The 20,024-nt window shown below is 38.3% G+C and overlaps 1 protein-coding gene across 1 annotated transcript in view; it reads left to right on the top strand.

The window, feature by feature from the left end:
- Positions 1 to 20,024, top strand: part of LOC150081680 (uncharacterized) — an 833,960-nt gene that overhangs the window by 138,780 nt on the left and 675,156 nt on the right. The window contains exon 10 of the mRNA XM_090380284.1: positions 17,506 to 17,586. Coding sequence (XP_090236410.1) covers positions 17,506 to 17,586 — 81 coding nt within the window. The remainder of the gene's footprint in view (positions 1 to 17,505; positions 17,587 to 20,024) is intronic.

The raw sequence follows: 20,024 nt of genomic DNA on the forward strand, positions 1-20,024 counted from the left end.
TCCTGCAATGCATCTTTAACTAGTGATTCCATTATTTTACCCGGAACAGAAGTTTAAACTAACTGGTCTGTAATTACTCGTGTCAACATTCGATCCTCATTTGTGAATTGGGGACACATTTGCACATCTCCAGTCCGTAGGGACCTCCCCTGAGTCTAAGGATGCTCTCATAATTATGGCTACGGGTTTGCTTACTTCCTTTGCCGCCTCCTTTAAAATAACTGGATAGATCCCATCCACCCCAGGTGCCTTTGTTATGTTTAACTTCAACGATTTATCCTCCAATTTGTTCTCAGTTATTACAAAATCATTAAGCACAAGGTTATCATTACAATTTGATAACCTTGTGGCATTTTCAAACCTTAATAACTCCTCATGTGTGAATGTAGATGCAAAATACTCATTCAGTTTGTTTGCTATCTGAGCAGGATCATCAACAACAGTCGAACCATCGATATCAAGTGGACCAATCAGATTTATCCCCTCCCTTTTAGAGTTTGTATAAGTAAAGAAATCCTTGCTGTTTTTCTTAGCATCCTTTGCCAAAGATTTCTCGTAATCTGCCTTCACCTGCCTAACCTCCTTTGTGACTTGATTACAGACTAGCTTATATATATCATAGGCTTCTGTGTCACCTGATAATTTATATGCATCCCATTCATTTTTCTTCTCTGCCACGAGTCTCATTAGTTCATTTTACAACCATTTAGGCCTAAACCTTGAACAATATTTCTTAATAGGTATGAAACGTTTAGTAGCTAACACTATTAATTCCTTGAATACTTCCCACTTAGAATTCGCTGTTGGTAACATCATCCATTGGTCCCACTGAACAGAATTTAAAAACTGTCTGAGACCACTATAGTCACCTTTACAGAAGCAAAAACCCCTTCCTTTACCCCTGATGACAATTATATCTTTAAGTAAATCACACATCAGTACACTATGATCATTGCCACCTAATGGTTCCTTTATCTGCAAATTCTTAACACATGAATGATCACTGCTGATAACCAGATTAAGAGTATTGCCCTCTCTGGTTGCCTCTCGAACGTGCTGCTGCAGAAAACAATCATCCAATAAATCCACAAAAGTCTTACTAGTGTGCGAGTGACGAATCCATAAGTTCCAGTCTATATCTAGGAAGTTAAAACACCCCATTATAAGATATTCTGATTTACTAGCCCACTCTATTTCTCTGTACAATTGTTCATTGTACTCATTCGAGTCATTAGGCCTATAACACACTCCTACTCTTATTTTGGCTTTCACAGTGCTTATGTCACACCAAACTGACTCAACAGTGCACTGTTCATCTATATCAACTGGATGCACTTCTTTTGATTTATGTTTTTTTTAATTAACAGCATTACACCTCCTCCCTTTCTATCCTGTCTATCCTTTCTGTACACATTGTACTCCCCAAATTCCAGTTCTGCATTCCTTATATCTGTGTGACACCACGTCTCTGCTATCCCAAGAATATCCGCCTTTGATGTCTTGACCAACACTTCATGGTTAATGGGATGGGATCTATCCAGTTATATTAAAGGAGGCAGCAAAGGAAGTAAGCAAACCCTTAGCCATAATTATGAGAGCTTCTTTGGACTCAGAGGATGTACCCATGAACTGGAGATGTGCAAATGTGACCCCAATTCACAAAGGATAATCAAAAGGGCGACACAAATAATTATAGACCTGTTAGTTTAACTTCTGCTCCAGGAAAATTAATGGAAGCACTGCAGGATCATCTAGACAAGACTTAAATTATAGCTCAGACACAGCATGGTTTTATTAAGGGAAAGTCTTGCCTGACCAATTTGATTGGATACTATGATATGGTCACAAAGCAACTGGATGCGGAAATAACTTTGATATCATATATTTGGACATTAGAAAGGCTTTTGATACTGTTGCTCATGGAAGACTGCTGAACAAATTGTAGAAGTGTGGCATTGGAGGCAAATTGCTGCTATGGATAAACAAATGGTTGAGTAGGAGAAGACAGAGAGTGGTAATCAATGGACTGCTCATTGTGGACTAATGTTATTAATTGTTATTAATGGAGTCACTCAGGGTTCAGTGTTGGGTCCATTGTTGTTTTCTGTATTTATAAATGATATTGATGATGATATATCAAGCTTAATGTCCAAGTTTGCAGACGATACGAAGGTTGGCAGGGTTGTTAAGGGCACTAATGACAGTACGTTGCTGCAACAGGATCTATAAAAGTTGAGCAGATGGGCTGAGAGGTGGCAAATGAAGTTTAATATTGACAAATGTAAAGTACTACATATGGGAAGCATTAACCCCAGAGTGACGTATCATCTCTGTGGTACTACACTGACAGTGATAGAGAATGAAAATGATCTGGGGGTAATTGTGCAGGCAGATATGAAGTTTTCTGAGCAGTGCAATCGGTCTGCAAGAGTAGCTCATAGCGTCTTTTCAATGATATACAGGAATTTTTCTAGCAGGGAAAAGGAGGTGGTTGTATAAGGCAATGGTCAGGCCACACCCTGAGTACTGTATACAAGTGTTCTGGAGGCCTCATTTTAAGAAGGATGTAGAGCTGTTGGAACAAGTACAGAGAAGGGCAACAAGATTAGTGAATGGAACAAAGGGTTGCTCTTACGAAGAAAGGCTTAAATTTTGCAAATTACAGTGTATGGAGACTAGGCACCTGCGAGGTAATCTGATTGAGGTGTATAAAGCCTTGAATGGTTTGAGCATGCTCAATGCTGATGGGATTTTTCCACTTGCTCAGATTACGAATCTAAGGGGGCATAAATTCAAACTGAGGAAAGACAGATGTAGGATAAATGTGCGGAAGTTTGCCTTTATCCAGCGGGTAGTTGGTTGGTGGAACAGACTTCCATCCTTTGTTGTGGAAGTGGATAGCCTAAATAAATTTAAGGCTGAGCTGGACAGGTATTTGAAACAAACAGAGGGGTGAAATGGGAGTGGTTTTTTTTTTTTTTTTTTTTTGGCTGATGCTGCATAAGCTTGCTTTCTTGTATCATATGCCTCTACTAATGCTAATGCTGTACTGTGTGCTATGCTATACTGTACTGCACTACACTGCACTGCAGCAATAATTCAGACACAAAACGTGTTTGTTAAGGGAAAGTCTTGTCTGCAAAATTTAATTGGATACTATGATGTGGTTACAAAGCAACTGGATGCATAAAAATAATTTCAATATCATATACTTCGATTTCAGGAAAGCTTTTGACACTGTGAATGGAAGGCTACTGTACAAATTGGAGCAGAATTGTATTAAGGGTAAGTAGCTACAATGGATAAAAGAGTGGTTGAGTGGGAGAAAACAGAGGATGGTAATCAGTGGATGCTGCTCTTCATGAACTAATGTTATTAGTGGACTACTACAGGTTTTGTGTTGGACCCAATTTTGTTTTGTATATTTATCAGTGATATTGATGAAAGTGTATCAGGCTTAACGTCAAAGTTTTCAGATGATACAAAGGTTGGCAGGGTTATTATGACGTTATAATGACAGTGTGCTACTGCAACAGAATCTAGAAAATTTGGGCAGATGGGCTGAGAAGTGGCAACTGAAGTTTAACATTGACAAATGCAAAGCACTGCATATGGGTAGTAGTAACCCCAGAGGACCGTACCAACTGTGTGGTACTATACTTAAGGAGGTAGAAAATGAAAAAGAACTGGAAGTAATTGTGCAGTCTGATATGACGTTTTCGGAGCAATGCAGTCAGGCTGCAAGAGGAGGTAATTGAATTTTGTGAATGATATACAGAAATTTTGCTAGCAGGGTAAAGGAGGTGATTGTCCCTTTGTATAAAGCATTGGTCAGGCCACGCCTTGAGTATTGTGTACAGGTCTGGAGGCCTCATTTTAGGAAGGATGTAGATTTGCTTGAGCGTATACAGAGAAAGGCAACAAGATTGGTGAGGGGAATGAAGGGATCCGCTTACCAAGAGATTCTTAAGTTCTGCAAATTGCAGCAGAATTTAAGAATCTCTTGATAAGGCCTTGAATTGGCTGACAATGCTGAATTCTGATGGAATTCTTCCACTTGCTCAGATTACGAACTAAGGGGGCATAAATTCAAAATGAGGAGAGACCGTTGTAGAATATATGTGCAGAAATTTGCCTTTAGCCAGCGGGTGGTTAATTGCTGGAACAAACCTCCATCTGTCATTGTGGAAGTGGGTAGGTTAAATAAATTCAAGGAGGAACTGGATAAACATTTAGAGGGAATGATTGAGTAAACGTGTTCTTTCTTTTTTTTTTTTTTGCTGATGCTACATAAGCTCATACGCTTGCTTTCTTGCATCACATGCCACGATTACCTATTCCGCTATATAGTTTTACATTATGTCTTAGCTATAAGTTACGCTATAACTAACTATAACTAAGGATATAACTAACTTAACATAGTGTTAAGTTAGTTATATCTTAAGCCAAATACAAAAGACATATGCCCAAAAAGTAATTAAAACCTTCAAAATATTTATTTATTATAATTAAAACCCTACACAAAATTCTTCTGCTCTATTGGCTACGCTACAATATTCCCATCAAAACACTGATACGATATGAGTAGAAAGTTGTAACTTACAAAAATCACTAGCTAAATTTAAAGAAAAGCTAATGAATGCGACTAAACCTATTTAATCTATTCGTAAAACACAAATTAATATTTTAACTAATCAAAAATATGAATAAATTTCAAAGAAAACTTATCTGCTTGCAGCAGCTCCAGAAGTGCACGTCTTTGCCATATAGTCTCGTTCCCAGAGACCATATATTTGCTTACTTCCTTTGCTGCCTCCCTTAATGTAATTGGATAGATTCCATCCACCCCAGGTGCCTTTCTTATATTTAACCACAATTTCTCTTCCACTTTCAATGCAAAGATGCTCTCATAATTATGGCTAAGTTTTTGTTTATTTCCTTTGCTGTCTCCCTTAATGTAATTGGATAGATCCCATCCATCCCAGGTGTCTTTCTTATATTTAACCACAACAATTTCTCTTCCACTTTCCTTCCAGTTATTACAAAATAATTTAGTGCTCTGTTTGTTTGATAAAATTCAGTCATCCCCTTTCCTAAAGAATTCTTGATGTGTGAATGTTGATGCAAAATACTCATTCAATTTATCAGCTACTTAAGCAGCATCATAAATAGTTCAACCATTGATATCAAGTGGACCAATATGATTCATCTCCTTCTTTCTAATGTGTAAGAATTTACTGTTTTTCTTTAGCATTAACATTAGCATTAGAATGCTAATTAAAATTGAGAGTAGGAGTGTGCTATAGGCCTAATGACTCTGATGAGTATAATAAGATACTGTACAGGGAAATAGAATGGGCCAGTAAATCAGAGAGTCTTATAATGGGGGATTTTAATTTCCCAGATATTGATTGGAATTTGTGGGTTGGTCACTCACACACTAGCAAGGCTTTTGTGGATTTATTGGATGATTGTTTTCTACACCAGCATGTTCGGGAGGCAACTAGAGGGAGTAATACTCTTGATCTGATTATCAGTAGTGATTCTTCATGCATTAGGAATCTGCAGATAAATGAACCACTGGGTGGCAGTGATCACAGTGTGCTGAAGTGGGATTTACTCAAGGAGGTAACTACCATCAGAGGTAAAGGGAAGGGTTTTTGCTTTCGTAAAGGCGACTATGATGGTCTGAGACAGTATTTAAATTCTATACAGTGGGACCAACTGATGATGTTACCAACAGCAAATTCAAAATGGGAAGCATTCAAGGAACTAATCTTGGAAGCTACCAGGCTTTACATACCAACCAAGAAATATTGTTCAAGGTTCAGGCCTAAATGGTTGTCAGATGAACTAATGAGACATATGGCAGAGAAGAAAAATGCATGCGATACATACAAATTAATGGGTGACGTGGAAGCCTATGATAGATATAAGTTGGTCTGTAACCAAGTCACAAAGGAGATTAGGCAGGCAAAGGCAGATTATGAGAAATCCTTGGCAAAGGATGCAAAGAAAAACAGAAAAGAGTTCTTTACCTATTTAAACTCAAGAAGGAAAGGGATGAATCAGATTGGTCCACTGGATGTTGATGGTTCAACAGTTGAGGATCCAGCTCAGGTGGCTAACAATCTAAACGAGTATTTTGCATCTACATTCACACATGAGGAGTTATTCAGGAAGGGGAATGTCGTAGGTGAAGTAAACATTGGCAGTGAGCTAGATGATTTTCTAATAACTGAGAGGAAAGTGGAGGAGAAATTGTTGAGGATAAACATAAAAAAGGCACCCGGGGTGGATGGGATCTATCCAGTTATATTAAAGGAGGCAGCAAAGGAAGTAAGCAAACCCCTAGCCATAATTATGAGAGCTTCTTTGGACTCAGGGGAGGTACCCATGGACTGGAGATGTGCAAATGTAACCCCAATTCACAAAGGAGGATCAAAGGCTGACACAAGTAATTATAGACCTGTTAGTTTAACTTCGGTTCCAGGAAAATTAATGGAGGCACTGGTTAAAGAAGCACTGCAGGATCATCTGGACAAGAATTCAGTTATAGCTCAGACACAGCATGGGTTTGTTAAGGGCAGGTCTTGTCTGACCAATTTGATTGGATACTATGATGTAATCACAAAAGAACTGGATGCAGGGAATAACTTTGATATTATATATTTGGATCTTAGAAAGGCTTTTGATACTGTTGCGCATGGAAGACTGCTGCACAAATTGGAGAAGTGTGGCATTCGAGGCAAATTGCTGCTATGGATAAAGGGATGGTTGAGTGGCAGAAGACAGAGAGTGGTAATCAATGGACACTGCTCAACGTGGACTAATGTTATTAGTGGAGTTCCTCAGGGTTCAGTGTTGGGTCTATTGTTGTTTTCTGTATTTATAAATGATATTGATGATGGTGTATCAGGCTTAATGTTCAAGTTTGCAGACGATACAAAGGTTGGCAGGGTTGTTAAGGACACTACTGATACTATGCTGCTGCAACAGGATCTGGAAAGGTTGAGCAGATGGGCTGATAGGTGGCAAATGAAGTTTAACATTGACAAATGTAAAGTACTACATATGGGAAACAGTAACCCCAGATCAACGTATCAACTCTGTGGTACTACGCTGACAGTGGTAGAGAATGAAAAGGACCTGGGGGTAATTGTGCGGGCAGATATGAAGTTCTCTGAGCAGTGCAGACGAGCTGCAAGAGTAGCTCATGGTGTCTTGTCAATGATATACAGGAACTTTTCTAGCAGGGACAGGGATGTGATTATTCCCTTGTATAAGGCATTGGTCAGGCCACACCTTGAGTACTGTATACAGGTCTGGAGGCCTCATTTCAAGAAGGCTGCTGGAACGAGTACAGAGAAGGGCAACAAGATTAGTGAATGGAACAAAGGGTTGCTCTTACGAAGAAAGGCTTAAGTTTTGCAAATTACAGAGCCTGGAGACTAGGCATCGCCGAGGTGATCTGATAGAGGTGTACAAGGCTTTGAATGGCTTGAGCATGCTCAATGCCGATGGGATTCTTCCTCTTGCTCAGAATAATCACCTGAGAGGGCATAAATTCAAATTGAGGAAGGACGGATGTCGGATAGATGTGCGGAAATTCGCCTTTAGCCAGCGGGCAGTTGGTTTGTGGAATAGACTTCCATCGCTTGTTGTTGAAGTTGATAGCCTAAACAAATTTAAGGCTCAGCTGGACAGGTATTTCGAACGAATTGAGGGGTGAAATGGGAGTAGTGGTTGTGTTTTTTTTTTTTTTTTTTTTTTTTTTGGCTGATGCTGAATAAGCTTGCTTTCTTGCATCATATGCCTCTACTAATGCTAATGCTAATTAGTTGACGCATATGATGCAAGAAGGCAAGCTTATATAGCATCAGCAAAAAAAAAAAAAAAATCCTTCCCATTTCACCCATCTGTTCACTCTGAATGTTTGTCTACTTCAGCCTTAAATTTATTTAAGCTATCAACTTCTACAACAACAGATGAAAGTTTGTTCCAGCAATCAACTACCCACTGGCTAAAGGCAAACTTCTGCACATTTATTCTACAACTGTCTTTCCTCAATTTGAATTTATGCCGTCAGTTTCTTAATCTGAGCAGGTGGAAGTATCCCATCAGCATTGGCCTGCTTAAATCATTCAATGCCTTATACATCTCAATCAGATCAACTTGCAGGTGCCTAGTCTGCAGATGCTGAAACTTGCAGAACTTAAGCCTCTCTTGGTAAGAGCACCCCTTTGTTCCTCTCACCAATCTTGTTGGCAATCTTCCTTCTCATGCCTGACATCATTTTTGACTTGATTACAGTCTAGTTTATATCTACCATAGGCTTCTGTGTTGCCTGATAGTTTATATCCATCCCATTAATTTTTCTTCACTGCCACAAAGCTCATCAGTTTAACTAGCATCCATTTAGACCTATACCCTTAAGAGTATTTCTTAGTTGGTATGAAAAGACTAGTAGTTTCTATGAGTAATTCCTTGAACGCTTCACATTTAGAATTTGCCAATGGCAATATTAGTTGTTCCAACTGTATAGAATTTAAAAACTATTTGAGACCACTCTAGTCACCTTTTCGAAAGCAAAAGCCCTACCCTTGATAGTAGTTACATCTATAAGTAAATCCCAGATCAGTACACTGTGATCACTGCCACCTAGTGGTCCTTTTATCTGCAAATTCTTAATGCATGGATAATCAATGCTGATCAAGAGTATTACTCCCTCTCGATGCCTCTCTAACATACTGCTGTAGAAAACAGTCATCCAGTAAATCCACAAAAGTCTTGCTAAGCTGTGAGTGGTCAACATACGAGTTCTAGTCAGTATCTGGAAAGTTAAAAGAACCCATTAAAAGACATTCTGATTTACTGACCCACTCTATTTCTTTGAACAGTTGTTTGTTGTACTGATCAGAGACATTAGATCTGTGAGACACTCCATTCTCATTTTTGCTTTCTCAGTGTTTACATCTCACCAAAGTGATGCAACATTGCACTCGCCACTCATGTCAACTAGATGCGCTGCCTTAGATTTTATGTGCATCTTAACTAAGGGCATAAATCACCCCCTTCTATCCTATGGGCTGAGAGGTGGCAACTGAAGTTTGACATTGACAAATGTAAAGTACTGCATATGGGAAGCAGTAACCCCAGATTAATGTATTAACTGCGTGGTACTACACTGACAGCGGTAGAGAATGAAAATGACCTAGGGGTAATTGTGCAGGCAGATATGAAGTATTCTGAGCAGTGCAGACAGTCTGCAAGAGTAACTCATGGTATCTTGTCAATGACATACAGGAATTTTTCTAGCAGGGAAAAGGATGTGATTATCCCCTTGTATAAGGCAATGGTCAGGCCACACCTTGAGTACTATATACAGGTCTGGAGGCCACATTTTAGGAAGGATGTAGAGTTGCTGGAACGAGTACAGAAAAGGGCAACAAGATTAGTGAATGAAACAAATGGTTGCTCTTACAAAGAAAGGCTTAAGTTTTGGAAATTACAGTGTCTGGAGACTAGGCACCTGCAAGGTGATCTGATTGAGGTGTATAAGGCCTTGAATGGTTTGAGCATGCTCAATGCTGATGGGATTCTTCCTCTTGTCCAGATTAATTACTTGAGGAGACAAAAATTGAAATTGAGGAAAGGCAGTTGTAGAATAAATGTGTTAAATTTGCCTTTAGCCAGCGGGTGGTTGATTGCTGGAACAAACTTCCATCTGTCGTTGCAAAAGTTGACAGCTTAAATAAATTCAAGTCAGAACTAGACAAACACTTGAAGTGAATGGAAGGGCAAAATGGGAAGGCTTTTTTTTTTTTTTTTTGGCTGATGCTGTATAAGCTTGCTTTCTTGCATCATATGCCTCTACTAATGCTGATGTTCAAGGAATACTGGTAATCAAACTCCATGATGTATGTATCTTGTTAATTTATTCTAATCATGACTAACAGTTACTACCAAACTGTGCGTGAGATAAACAATTACAAAATGTAAAAGAAGTGTTTTTCTCTAATAATTACAGCTACCTTGAGTCCCAAGTACTGATTATTGGCACATTATAAAGTTGTACCTTATAAGCAGCAATGGATATGGCAAAACCAAACCTTCAGCAAGCTATTTCAAATTAACCAAGTCCTTCCCTAGAAATCAAGTATTCACCAAGTCCTTCCCTAGAAATCAAGTATTCAGTCAAATAAGCCCAAAGATGTAATCCTTTGTTTGACTACAAATTGGACAGACTTACTTGACTCAGTCTCATTTACTCAAATCAGGAAGTTTGCCACGGTATGCCATAGAACTGCTAAATATATCTCAGTCGCTGTCCAGCATATACTCTTGACTGCTCACCTTTCACAAGAGTGCCAAATAATTATATATAATTATATAGCTCTCACGATGCACACCTTACAGTTCATTTTTGGCGATGGACACAATGTAGCTAATATATCCCCTTCCATGATTGATAAACCACAATCCAATATAATGTTAACCATACTGAGAAGAAATTCTTAGTGACTGATTGCACAGATACTGCCAAGAATTTATTTGACTGTAACAGGCATCGATATTTGTACCACACAATTTGTGCAATATAGCCCCAGCATCTCTTGCACCATTAATTTCCTTCCCTACCAGTAAAAGTCCTGTACATCATAGATAAAACACTGTATTGTGTTGTAGCAGCATTCTCTCCTGCAGTATGAACTTCATTTCAGATTCCCATTTACTCCACCTGAGCCTTTTTCGGTGTCAAATGCTTTAAATTTTAATAAAAACAATCAGTATTAAGTAATAAAAAAATAATTTGTAATTACTCCTACCTAACTGTGTAGAACCTTACAATTCCCAGCATTGTATTGTAACTGCCATTTTTCAAGACAGCTAAATAATTTATTGAAGTTTAAGCAGTATACCTTGGTTGTTGTTTCATTGTCATTGAAAAATATAAGAAATAACAAAGGTCTCAGTCCTGAACTCTGTGGAATGTTACATGAGATCCTGGTTCACTCAAAGCAGTAGCTACTTATAATTACCCTTTGTCTCCTGTCACTCAACTAACCTCTTAACCACTGTAGCTCCTTTTCACCAATCACACTTTTTGTTATGATTTATTCAAAAGGCATTTATGTGAGATAGTATCAAAAGACATATTAAAAGACTTTGCTTTCACTTCTTTTCTGATAACCCCATGATTGCTTATCAGATTAATTAAGCATAATTTCTCTTTAAGAAACTCATATTGTAGGTCTTATATAATGCTGATTCTAAAAATTATCCTTACTGTATTCTTAATATTGGATTCCATAATTTTCCTTGCCAAAGAAGTTAAACATATGGGTCTTTAATTATCCATTTCATCTTTTGAACCAACTGTTGATATGAGAGACATTTTCACATCTCCCTTCAAGCTTGAAGGAATGCGGACATGTGAATATTGTTCCAGAAAATGTATTTAGCTGATCAGCTATTTATTTAGAATCACCAGTGATACAACCAAAAATATCTGGTAGGAACTAATATGGTACAGTCCTCTCCTTACACTGTTCACCATTCCAAAAAAAAAAAAAAAAAAATCTTTATTATTACTCTTTGTGAGTACCTCTTCAAAGTCATCTGCATATTATTACTCTTCGCCAGTAACTTTTCACAGTATAAGTTAATCTGTCATAAAATTACTTTTTACATGTCATAGTTTTCAGTGTCTTTTAATAATTTATATTCATTCTCTACAACTATCTTTTCTGTTACTGACTTCATCTGCTCAGTGGGCATCCACTTGGCCTGTTAAATTTTATGATATTTTGTATAGTATGGTTCAAAGCAATACCAGAGTTTTCCATCATATCCATCCCTAGTCCTGAGGGGGCGGGGGGGGTAGACCATTTGTCATTGTGAGAACTCTGCCAGGGTCAACCCAGCCCTTTTCAAGGCAAGGTGGGCTTGCCGAGATTAAATAAACAAAAGTCAGTGCCATTCAATAGATACACACAGTCTTTCCATTTCATTTATTCCCCATCAACCCACATGCTTTTCTTCGTGCCAGAAAGCATTCTACATTTAATGATCTACCATTGACAGGCTGCCCCAGCTTGCCTAGGCTTGACTGGGAGGGCCAGCCCATGAAGGAAAAAAAAGAGGGGGGGGGGAAAGCGTTGTGGAAGAAGGTTCTTGATGGGGGTCAGCCAGCAGCTCTATGGGTTGGTTGCTGGAAGATAAAGGTACAGACTAGAGATAGCTCATAGTTTGGAGAGTGAGGAGTAAAGGATTACCAAAATGTCCACGGAAAAGGAGAAAGGGACACTTGAGAGAGGAGTAAACTGGCAAATAGTTTTCAGGAAACTTGTGTTTCAGGAAAGTTGTTGGAACCTTGTGTTCAAGGTGCTTCAGTTCCAGCAGAATTTCATACTGGTTGCAGAGAACCTCAGTATCAACAGATGTTCCACCCCTTAGGAGGAAGGCAGAAAAAAGGTGTCTCTCTCTCTCTCGGTAATCTCTCACAGAGGCACAAGGCACCCCTGTGACAGCAGAGTGAAGAAGACCCTACCCCAGACTAGAGGATTAGCATAATATTTTGTATATCCAAATCATATATTAAAAAAATATATAATCTTATTAACAGACTTTAATGCACAAGTATATGATTAAACATTACTTTTTCTGAGACTTTGTTTAATGCTTCCATCCATGAGATCTACAATAAAGCATTACAGTTACTATTGTACATTTTTCCATATCACAAACTATTTATTAATATTCAGATCAACTTATCGATAACATTGTGTTTCAAAATTGAGTGAAGTATAAATTCTGTCAATAGAGGGACAGTACTAACTGCAAACAGCAAAAACAGAAAAAAAAACATAATATAGAATTTATTCGTTTTTCTTGTATTGTCCATTGGTATTCTTGCTAAGATATACATTCAGTAACTTGTTTATTATCCTCTAAATAAATTAGCAGGCTTGCATTCAAATGTCAAGTCCTTAACAATATGGTATATCTGCACACCAGTCATGTGATGGTACATACATCATGAGCGAAAACAATTTTGACCCTCCCTGTCTGCATGAGTGGATGCACGCCACAACACCTAGGGGGTGACATCACGAACCAGCATAACATATATAATGACAGCATGGGTAGGGCCTGTCAGTTTGTCAGTACAAAACCCATGAAATGAGGAAAGGGTAGGACATGCTGGAAATTGAATGAGAATGATTTGCAGCACTAGGAGGTAGACCAATATCTCAGAAACTGCAGGCATTGTTGGCTGTTCAAGGGCCGCCTTAGTGAAAGTGTGGTGGCAATGGTGCAAAGAGGGACACATAACCATCCAACAGGCCAGGGGGGGGGCAAGAATTCACGAGAGGCGCCTCCATAGCCAGGTGGGAAGGAGCAGCAGTGCGTAGCACATGTTTCTTGATTAGACCGGGGTTCGAGCCCGTCACCACCAAATATGGAGGATGCGGAAAGGTCAGGAAATGACCACCGCATATCCCGGAGCAATATGGCCTTAGTTGCTAATGCTCCTAAAAACCAAATAACAACAACAACAACAGGCCAGGACAGGGAGACTACTACTGGTTGACAGTTGAAGTGAATGGCAGTTGGCACATGCTGTCTGGGACAACAAATGACTCACGATCTCTCAATTAATGAAAAACTACAACTAGTGTGCACAGAGAAACATTTCTAAGCACACCTTCCAGCAGACACTTTGTGTATAGGCTTACCTGGTAGGAGACCTGTTCATTTGCATCTGTTGACCAACCATCATCAACATCTCTGCCTGCAGTAGGCACAACGGCACTGTTCTTGGACAATGGACAACTGGAAAAGAGTCATCTAGTCTGATGAATCAAGGTTCTAGCTCCATCATACTGATGGACAGATGCATATTTGATGGCAAGCAGGTAAACTGCTGTAACCAGATTGTATGGTTGGATGAAAACAGGCCATCAGTGGTAGTACCATGGTTTGGAGGATGTTTTCTTGTACATCATTTGATCTCCCAACCTCATTTCCAGATCCTACCTCAGCAGACCTTGCCAGATCTTACCTTGTTTTGCCCTACATGGTGACTGTGTAACCAGATGGCACTAGACACAAAAACAACAACAGTGCCCTCATGTCACAAGACCTGCATTGTGTAGGAATGGCCCAAGGATCATGCCCAAGCATTTCGTGTACTCATTGACCACCAAATTCTCCCAACATCAATCACATCAGACATTTTTGGAATGAAGTGGAACACAGCATTCTCCAGTCAATACTAGTGCCTCCCTCCATTGTGAAACTCTGGGACATCCTTTTGTTCAGCTGAGTACACCACTGGTCTCGTGGAGTTGATGCCACAAGCGATGCCTCCAAGCAATTATCGCGGCAAACGACGGCCCAACATGTTATTAGGTAGGTGGTCATAATGTTTTGGCTCATGAGTGTATGTAGTTCATCCCAAAATTTGGGGTCCTCACATTTTTACACACACACACTTGATTTTGACCCCTTAATTATTACTGAACATCAGATATCTCAAGAAAATCTGTTTATTTTGAAAAAAATTTTATACCTAAATTCTGTGTATATGTGACATCCACATACCATACCTGTTGTCCGGAATTCTGGCCAAATTAATAAGAAGTTTCATACTTTACCTTGTATTTCTGCATAAGGTAGATATAATGCTGAATTTAGGAAGCCTGGTGGGACAGTACTGTGTCCTGGGGCACATGACCAAACGTTATTATTGTTCCCGGATCTGCAGCTAATTTTAGGCTCTCAAGACACTGCAACTCAGTACATTCAGTCTTGGGCAGACAGGCACATGTCCACCCACTATAATAGTTGTTTCTGCTGGTAATATAATAGCTTCTTAGCTCATTCCAACTTGACTTATATTTTATAGTTGCTTATATTTACTTAAATATGTATACGTTTATTTAGTATAATTTTCTTTATTTTTCATCCTCTGTTTATTTATTGGTTTATGGTTTGCCCAATATACATGGAAATTGGGTAACTCCTGCAGAAGAATACCAGCAGTCTATTTTGGTAATGTTTCTTCACTTTTGTTGTACAGTTATTTCCACATTTGATGATTTGAAATGCCTCTTATCTTTGTATCATAATTCAATACAAAGGAGTTCTCAGTGAGAGCAAGTGGAAGTTCAAAGGCTTCTGTATATAAGCAATGAACAGGTGATGTCCAGTAAGCTCCTAATGAAATTCTTATGACAGTATGATAAATTGAATCAAACTATCAGAGAAAATTCTGCCTAGTTGAAGTATAAATTAAAGTTTATCTGATTAGATGAAACTGATCTGTTTAGAGCTCAGTACAAATGCAGAAGGGTGTAATGAATCCACCACCATTGACACTAATGACAGTAGTGTACTGTCATTAACTACCCTGCTGATCTTTGTATCATCTGCAGACTTAGACATTAAGCCTGATATACCATCATCGATATCATTAATAAATACAGAAAACGACAATGGACCCAACACTGAATCCCGGGGAACTCCACTAATAACATTAGTCCACGATGAGCAGTGTCTATTGATTACCACTCTCTGTCTTCTCCTACTCAACCATTCCTTTATCCATAGCAGCAATTTGCCTCCAATGCCACACTGCTCCAATTTGTGCAGCATTCTTCCATGTGCAACAGTATCAAAGGCTTTTCTAAGATTCAAATATATGATATCAAAGTTATTCTTTGCATCCAGTTCCTTTGTGACCGTAATATAGTATCCAATCAAATTAGTCAGAAAAGACTTCCCCTTAACAAACCCATGCTGCGTCTGAGCTATAACTGAAGTCTTGTCTAGATGATCCTGCACTGCTTCTTTAACCAGTGCCTCATTAATTTCCCTGGAACCGAAGTTAAACTGAGAGGTCTGTAATTACTCTTCACCATTTGATCCTGCTTTATGAATTGGGGTCACATTTGCAGATCTCCCCTGAGTCCAAGGAAACTCTCATAATTATGGCTAAGGGTTTGCTTACTTCATCTGCTGCTTCCTTTAATAAAACTGGAGAGATCCCAACCACCCGAGGTGCCTTTCTTCTGTTTATCTTCAACAATTTCTCCTCCACTTTGCTCTCAGTTGTTACAAAATCATCTAGCTCACTGCCAGAGTTTTAGGACCCCTCGGCATTCCCCTCCCTGAATATTTCCTCATGTGTAAATGTAGATGCAAAATACTCATTTAGTTTGTTAGCTACCTAAGTAGGATCATCAACAGTTAAACCATCGATATCAAGTGAACCAATCTGATTCATCCCATTCTTTCTAGAGTTTACATAAGTAAAGAACTCTTTGCTGTTTTTCTTTGCATCCTTTGCCAAAGATTTCTCATAATCTGCCTGTGCCTGCCTAACCTGCTTTGTGACTTGGTTACAGACCAGCTTATATCTATCATGGGCTTGCATGTCAAGGAAAGACTTGGCACACCCATCACTAGCAAAGGCAAATCCTCTATACCTTTAAAAATCTGAGACACTGCTAGGACATCTGTTTCACAGCTGTTGACTTCTCCTCAGTTAAACAGATGTCCTATCAGTGTCTCAGATTTTTAAAGGTATAGAGGATTTGCCTTTTCTAGTGATGGTATGTAACTTAAAAGGATGTTAGCAACTGCAGAAAGAACTGTGGATAATGGTATTTGTCTCTAAGTTTGGAGTTTGCTGACGAGGCTAGTGGGAGCCAGACATGTTCAAAGCTGCTAAGTGAACTTTTTTATTTATTGATTTGAAATTATTGTTTTTGTATAACTTTTGATTTAAATTTAGTAGTATAGTTTTTTCGTGATTTGCTGATTAAATTGGTGCATTTATTTTTTACTCTGCCTTGTAATTGCATAGAAAACCACAGTCAATTTCTGCCGGTATTGTATCGATCGTAGCATTCAAATCTGCCGCCATTGTTTTTGTATGTATTCAGCAAATACTGGTAGTTTCTATGTAACTTGTTAACGGATGACCTCTACAATAGAAATACTCTTAACCAACTTGCCATGGATATCAGACTATGTTTTAAAGCATAGTCTGATACCATGGCATTAGACCATAATGTTGTTGTTAAATGAAATTATGGATGATGAAAAAAATCATACATACTGTAACAGAAACAGATAGATCTAAATATGAAGAAGAAGAAATTATTAGCCTTGCCACTGAAATTGAATATCTACAGTATAAATACACAGTATGTAATTCTAAAAGTAGTGAGTAAAAATTCAAAAACCGAATTTAACAAAACAGTGTTGCCAACAACTACAAACTAAATTTTAAAAAGTTTTAAGTGGCAGCCAAAATGCTTATATTTTGGCTTGCCCCTACATTTAAAAAGAAATAAGATAAGCTTAATTTAGGATTCTATTTAGGTTAGATTTATTTTAATTAATTAGCTACTTTTAGTATCATTAATACAGAACTATTTTATATCAACTTTCCACTTGATGTTAATTGACATTTTTCACCATACGTCATAGGGAATTCCTGGTCATAATGGCACAGATGGTCTCCCAGGTAAGGATGGAATACCTGGGGAACAAGGGAGTGCAGGCATTCCTGTAAGTCACAAAAATATTTTGTTTTAAGTGGGGTCTTGTGCATTGTGTCGTATCTTCTGTCCAGGTGTGTGCATTTTGTGTAGATGTTTAATACCTGATTAAAAGTTTATGTATTTCTTTTTCCTTATGTAGAAGTAAATATTTATGTTCAGAAAAAAATATAACAGATAAATATTTTAAAGACTGAAATGGCTTCAATTTTCAAATACTTATTATCTATCTATACATTAAAAGAGTTTTCCTCCTAGTGATATTTATTCAGGCCAATGGGAAAAGAGGGCGGGGCAATTACATCACTTATTTGAGCCAATGGGATAAGAGGGCGGGACAATTACATCACTACAAATGCTCAGGTAAATAATTACATTGGTCATTTCCTGATTAGATTTCGATCAGTGCATTATAATGTTAGTATAATATTATTATACAGATAGCAAAACTATACAAATATTTACAAAAAACTGAACTATTTACAAAATACTAAACTATACAATCATACCTCTACTATATCGGGATGATAGGTGCCTTCATCAGCTGACATTAATATACAAAAAAAGCATTACAATGGAACATCAAATGATGCCAGGCATGGTCATGTTTTAGACAGTGAAGCATGTGCACGAGATTGATGAACGTTAAATGGAAGGAACACACTGAACAAACTACAGCCTTACAGGTAGAAAGCAAAGTCAAGAAAGAAAAGCACCTTTCCTTTTTATTTTATTTTTCCCTAACCCAACTAACCTAACACTCTTTGACCACTTGTGGTATTACTCCTGCCTCCCCATAGTGTAACCAGTAACCTGAGTAGAAAAATCAACCCTCGGGGCTGAAAGGAGTATAAAATTGACTTCACAACTTTTCCACCAGTAGACTAGCATGCTCTAATTTGGAAACGAACAGCAAAGACCATGAAACTTCTCAACCAAAAGCATGAAAAGGACTCTATTTCACAAGATGTTCCATCCTTCTTGATAATTCATTCACTGGAAACTCAACCTCTAAGCAAACTTTCACTATTGCTTGTACTAAGGCAATTGCTGATTATCTGAAAATGGTTAAAGGACTCTAATGTGGGATATCTTCTGATATAAACATCAATAAGCTCATACACCAACCATTAATTGAAATAACTCTTTACTGTGACTAAAATTTACAAATTAAAATAACATATTTACAATAAAATTTAATGTATAAAATAAAATAAAACTGCTATGATACACTATATAAGAATTAAAACTGTGATAAAATAAAATTACCTAAAATAAACTGGATTAAAAGTGATAAAACCTGTAGCTTTCGGAAGCATTAGCTTCCTTCCTCAACAGTAAAAAATCTTCTGGCAACACTTCCTTATATAACAGGCTCACGGTATTTCACCACGTGGTTCCATCGGCGCATGCCGGTGGAACCACGTGGTGAAATACTGGAAGCGGAAATAGCTCGGGAGTGCGGAAAGCAAAACCGTTCATCCGTACTTAGGACAATAGTTTAAAATAGGGGATGCAAACGCATACCCCTGTCCCTATTCATGGTATTGTTGTCGGATGAACAGATTCGCAGGCTCTCGAACCATTTACATCCCAGAATCCATGCGCTCGATCCACAATAACTGCATCCTCTGGGGAGATTTGATGCTGCCTCTCCCAATAATGCTCGGCCACAGCAGACTTATTATAATCAGCGGTTTTTATACCATTTAAATGCTCCCCCAGACGATCCTTTAACTGCCATTTTGTTTCACCCACATAGCATTCCCCACAATCTGGGCATTTTATCCTGTAAACAACTCCACTACTAAAGTCCTTTGCAATTGGATCTTTTATACATATGGATTTGTACCAAATCCATATGTATAAAAACCGCTGATTACAATAAGTCTGCTGTGGCCGAGCATTATTGGGAGAGGCAGCATCAAATCTCCCCAGAGGATGCAGTTATTGTGGATCGAGCGCATGGATTCTGGGACCATAAATGGCTCGAGAGCCTGCGAATCTGTTCATTCGACAACAATACCATGAATAGGGACAGGGGTATGCGTTTGCATCCCCTATTTGGAACTATTGTCCTAAGTACGGATGAACGGGTTTGCTTTCCGCACTCCCGAGCTATTTCTGCTTTCAGTTCTGACCATGCGCCGATAGAACCACGTGGTGAAATATCGTGAGCCTGTTATATATAAGGAAGTGTTGCCAGAAGATTTATTACTGTTGAGGAAGGAAGCTGATGCTTCCGAAAGCTACAGGTTTTATCGCTTTTAATCCAGTTTATTTTAGGTAATTCTATTTTATCACAATGATTTATTACAGTTTTAATTCTTATATAGTGTATCATAGCAGTTTTATTTTATTTCATACATTAAATTTTATCGTAAATATGTTATTTTAATTTGTAAATTTTAGTCACAGTAAAGAGTTATTTCAATTAATGGTTGGTGT

Source organism: Mastigoproctus giganteus, chromosome 8 (genome assembly GCF_048544385.1).
Source record: "Mastigoproctus giganteus isolate SK-2022 chromosome 8, ASM4854438v1, whole genome shotgun sequence".
In the NCBI taxonomy this organism is placed as follows: Eukaryota; Metazoa; Arthropoda; class Arachnida; order Uropygi; family Thelyphonidae; genus Mastigoproctus; species Mastigoproctus giganteus.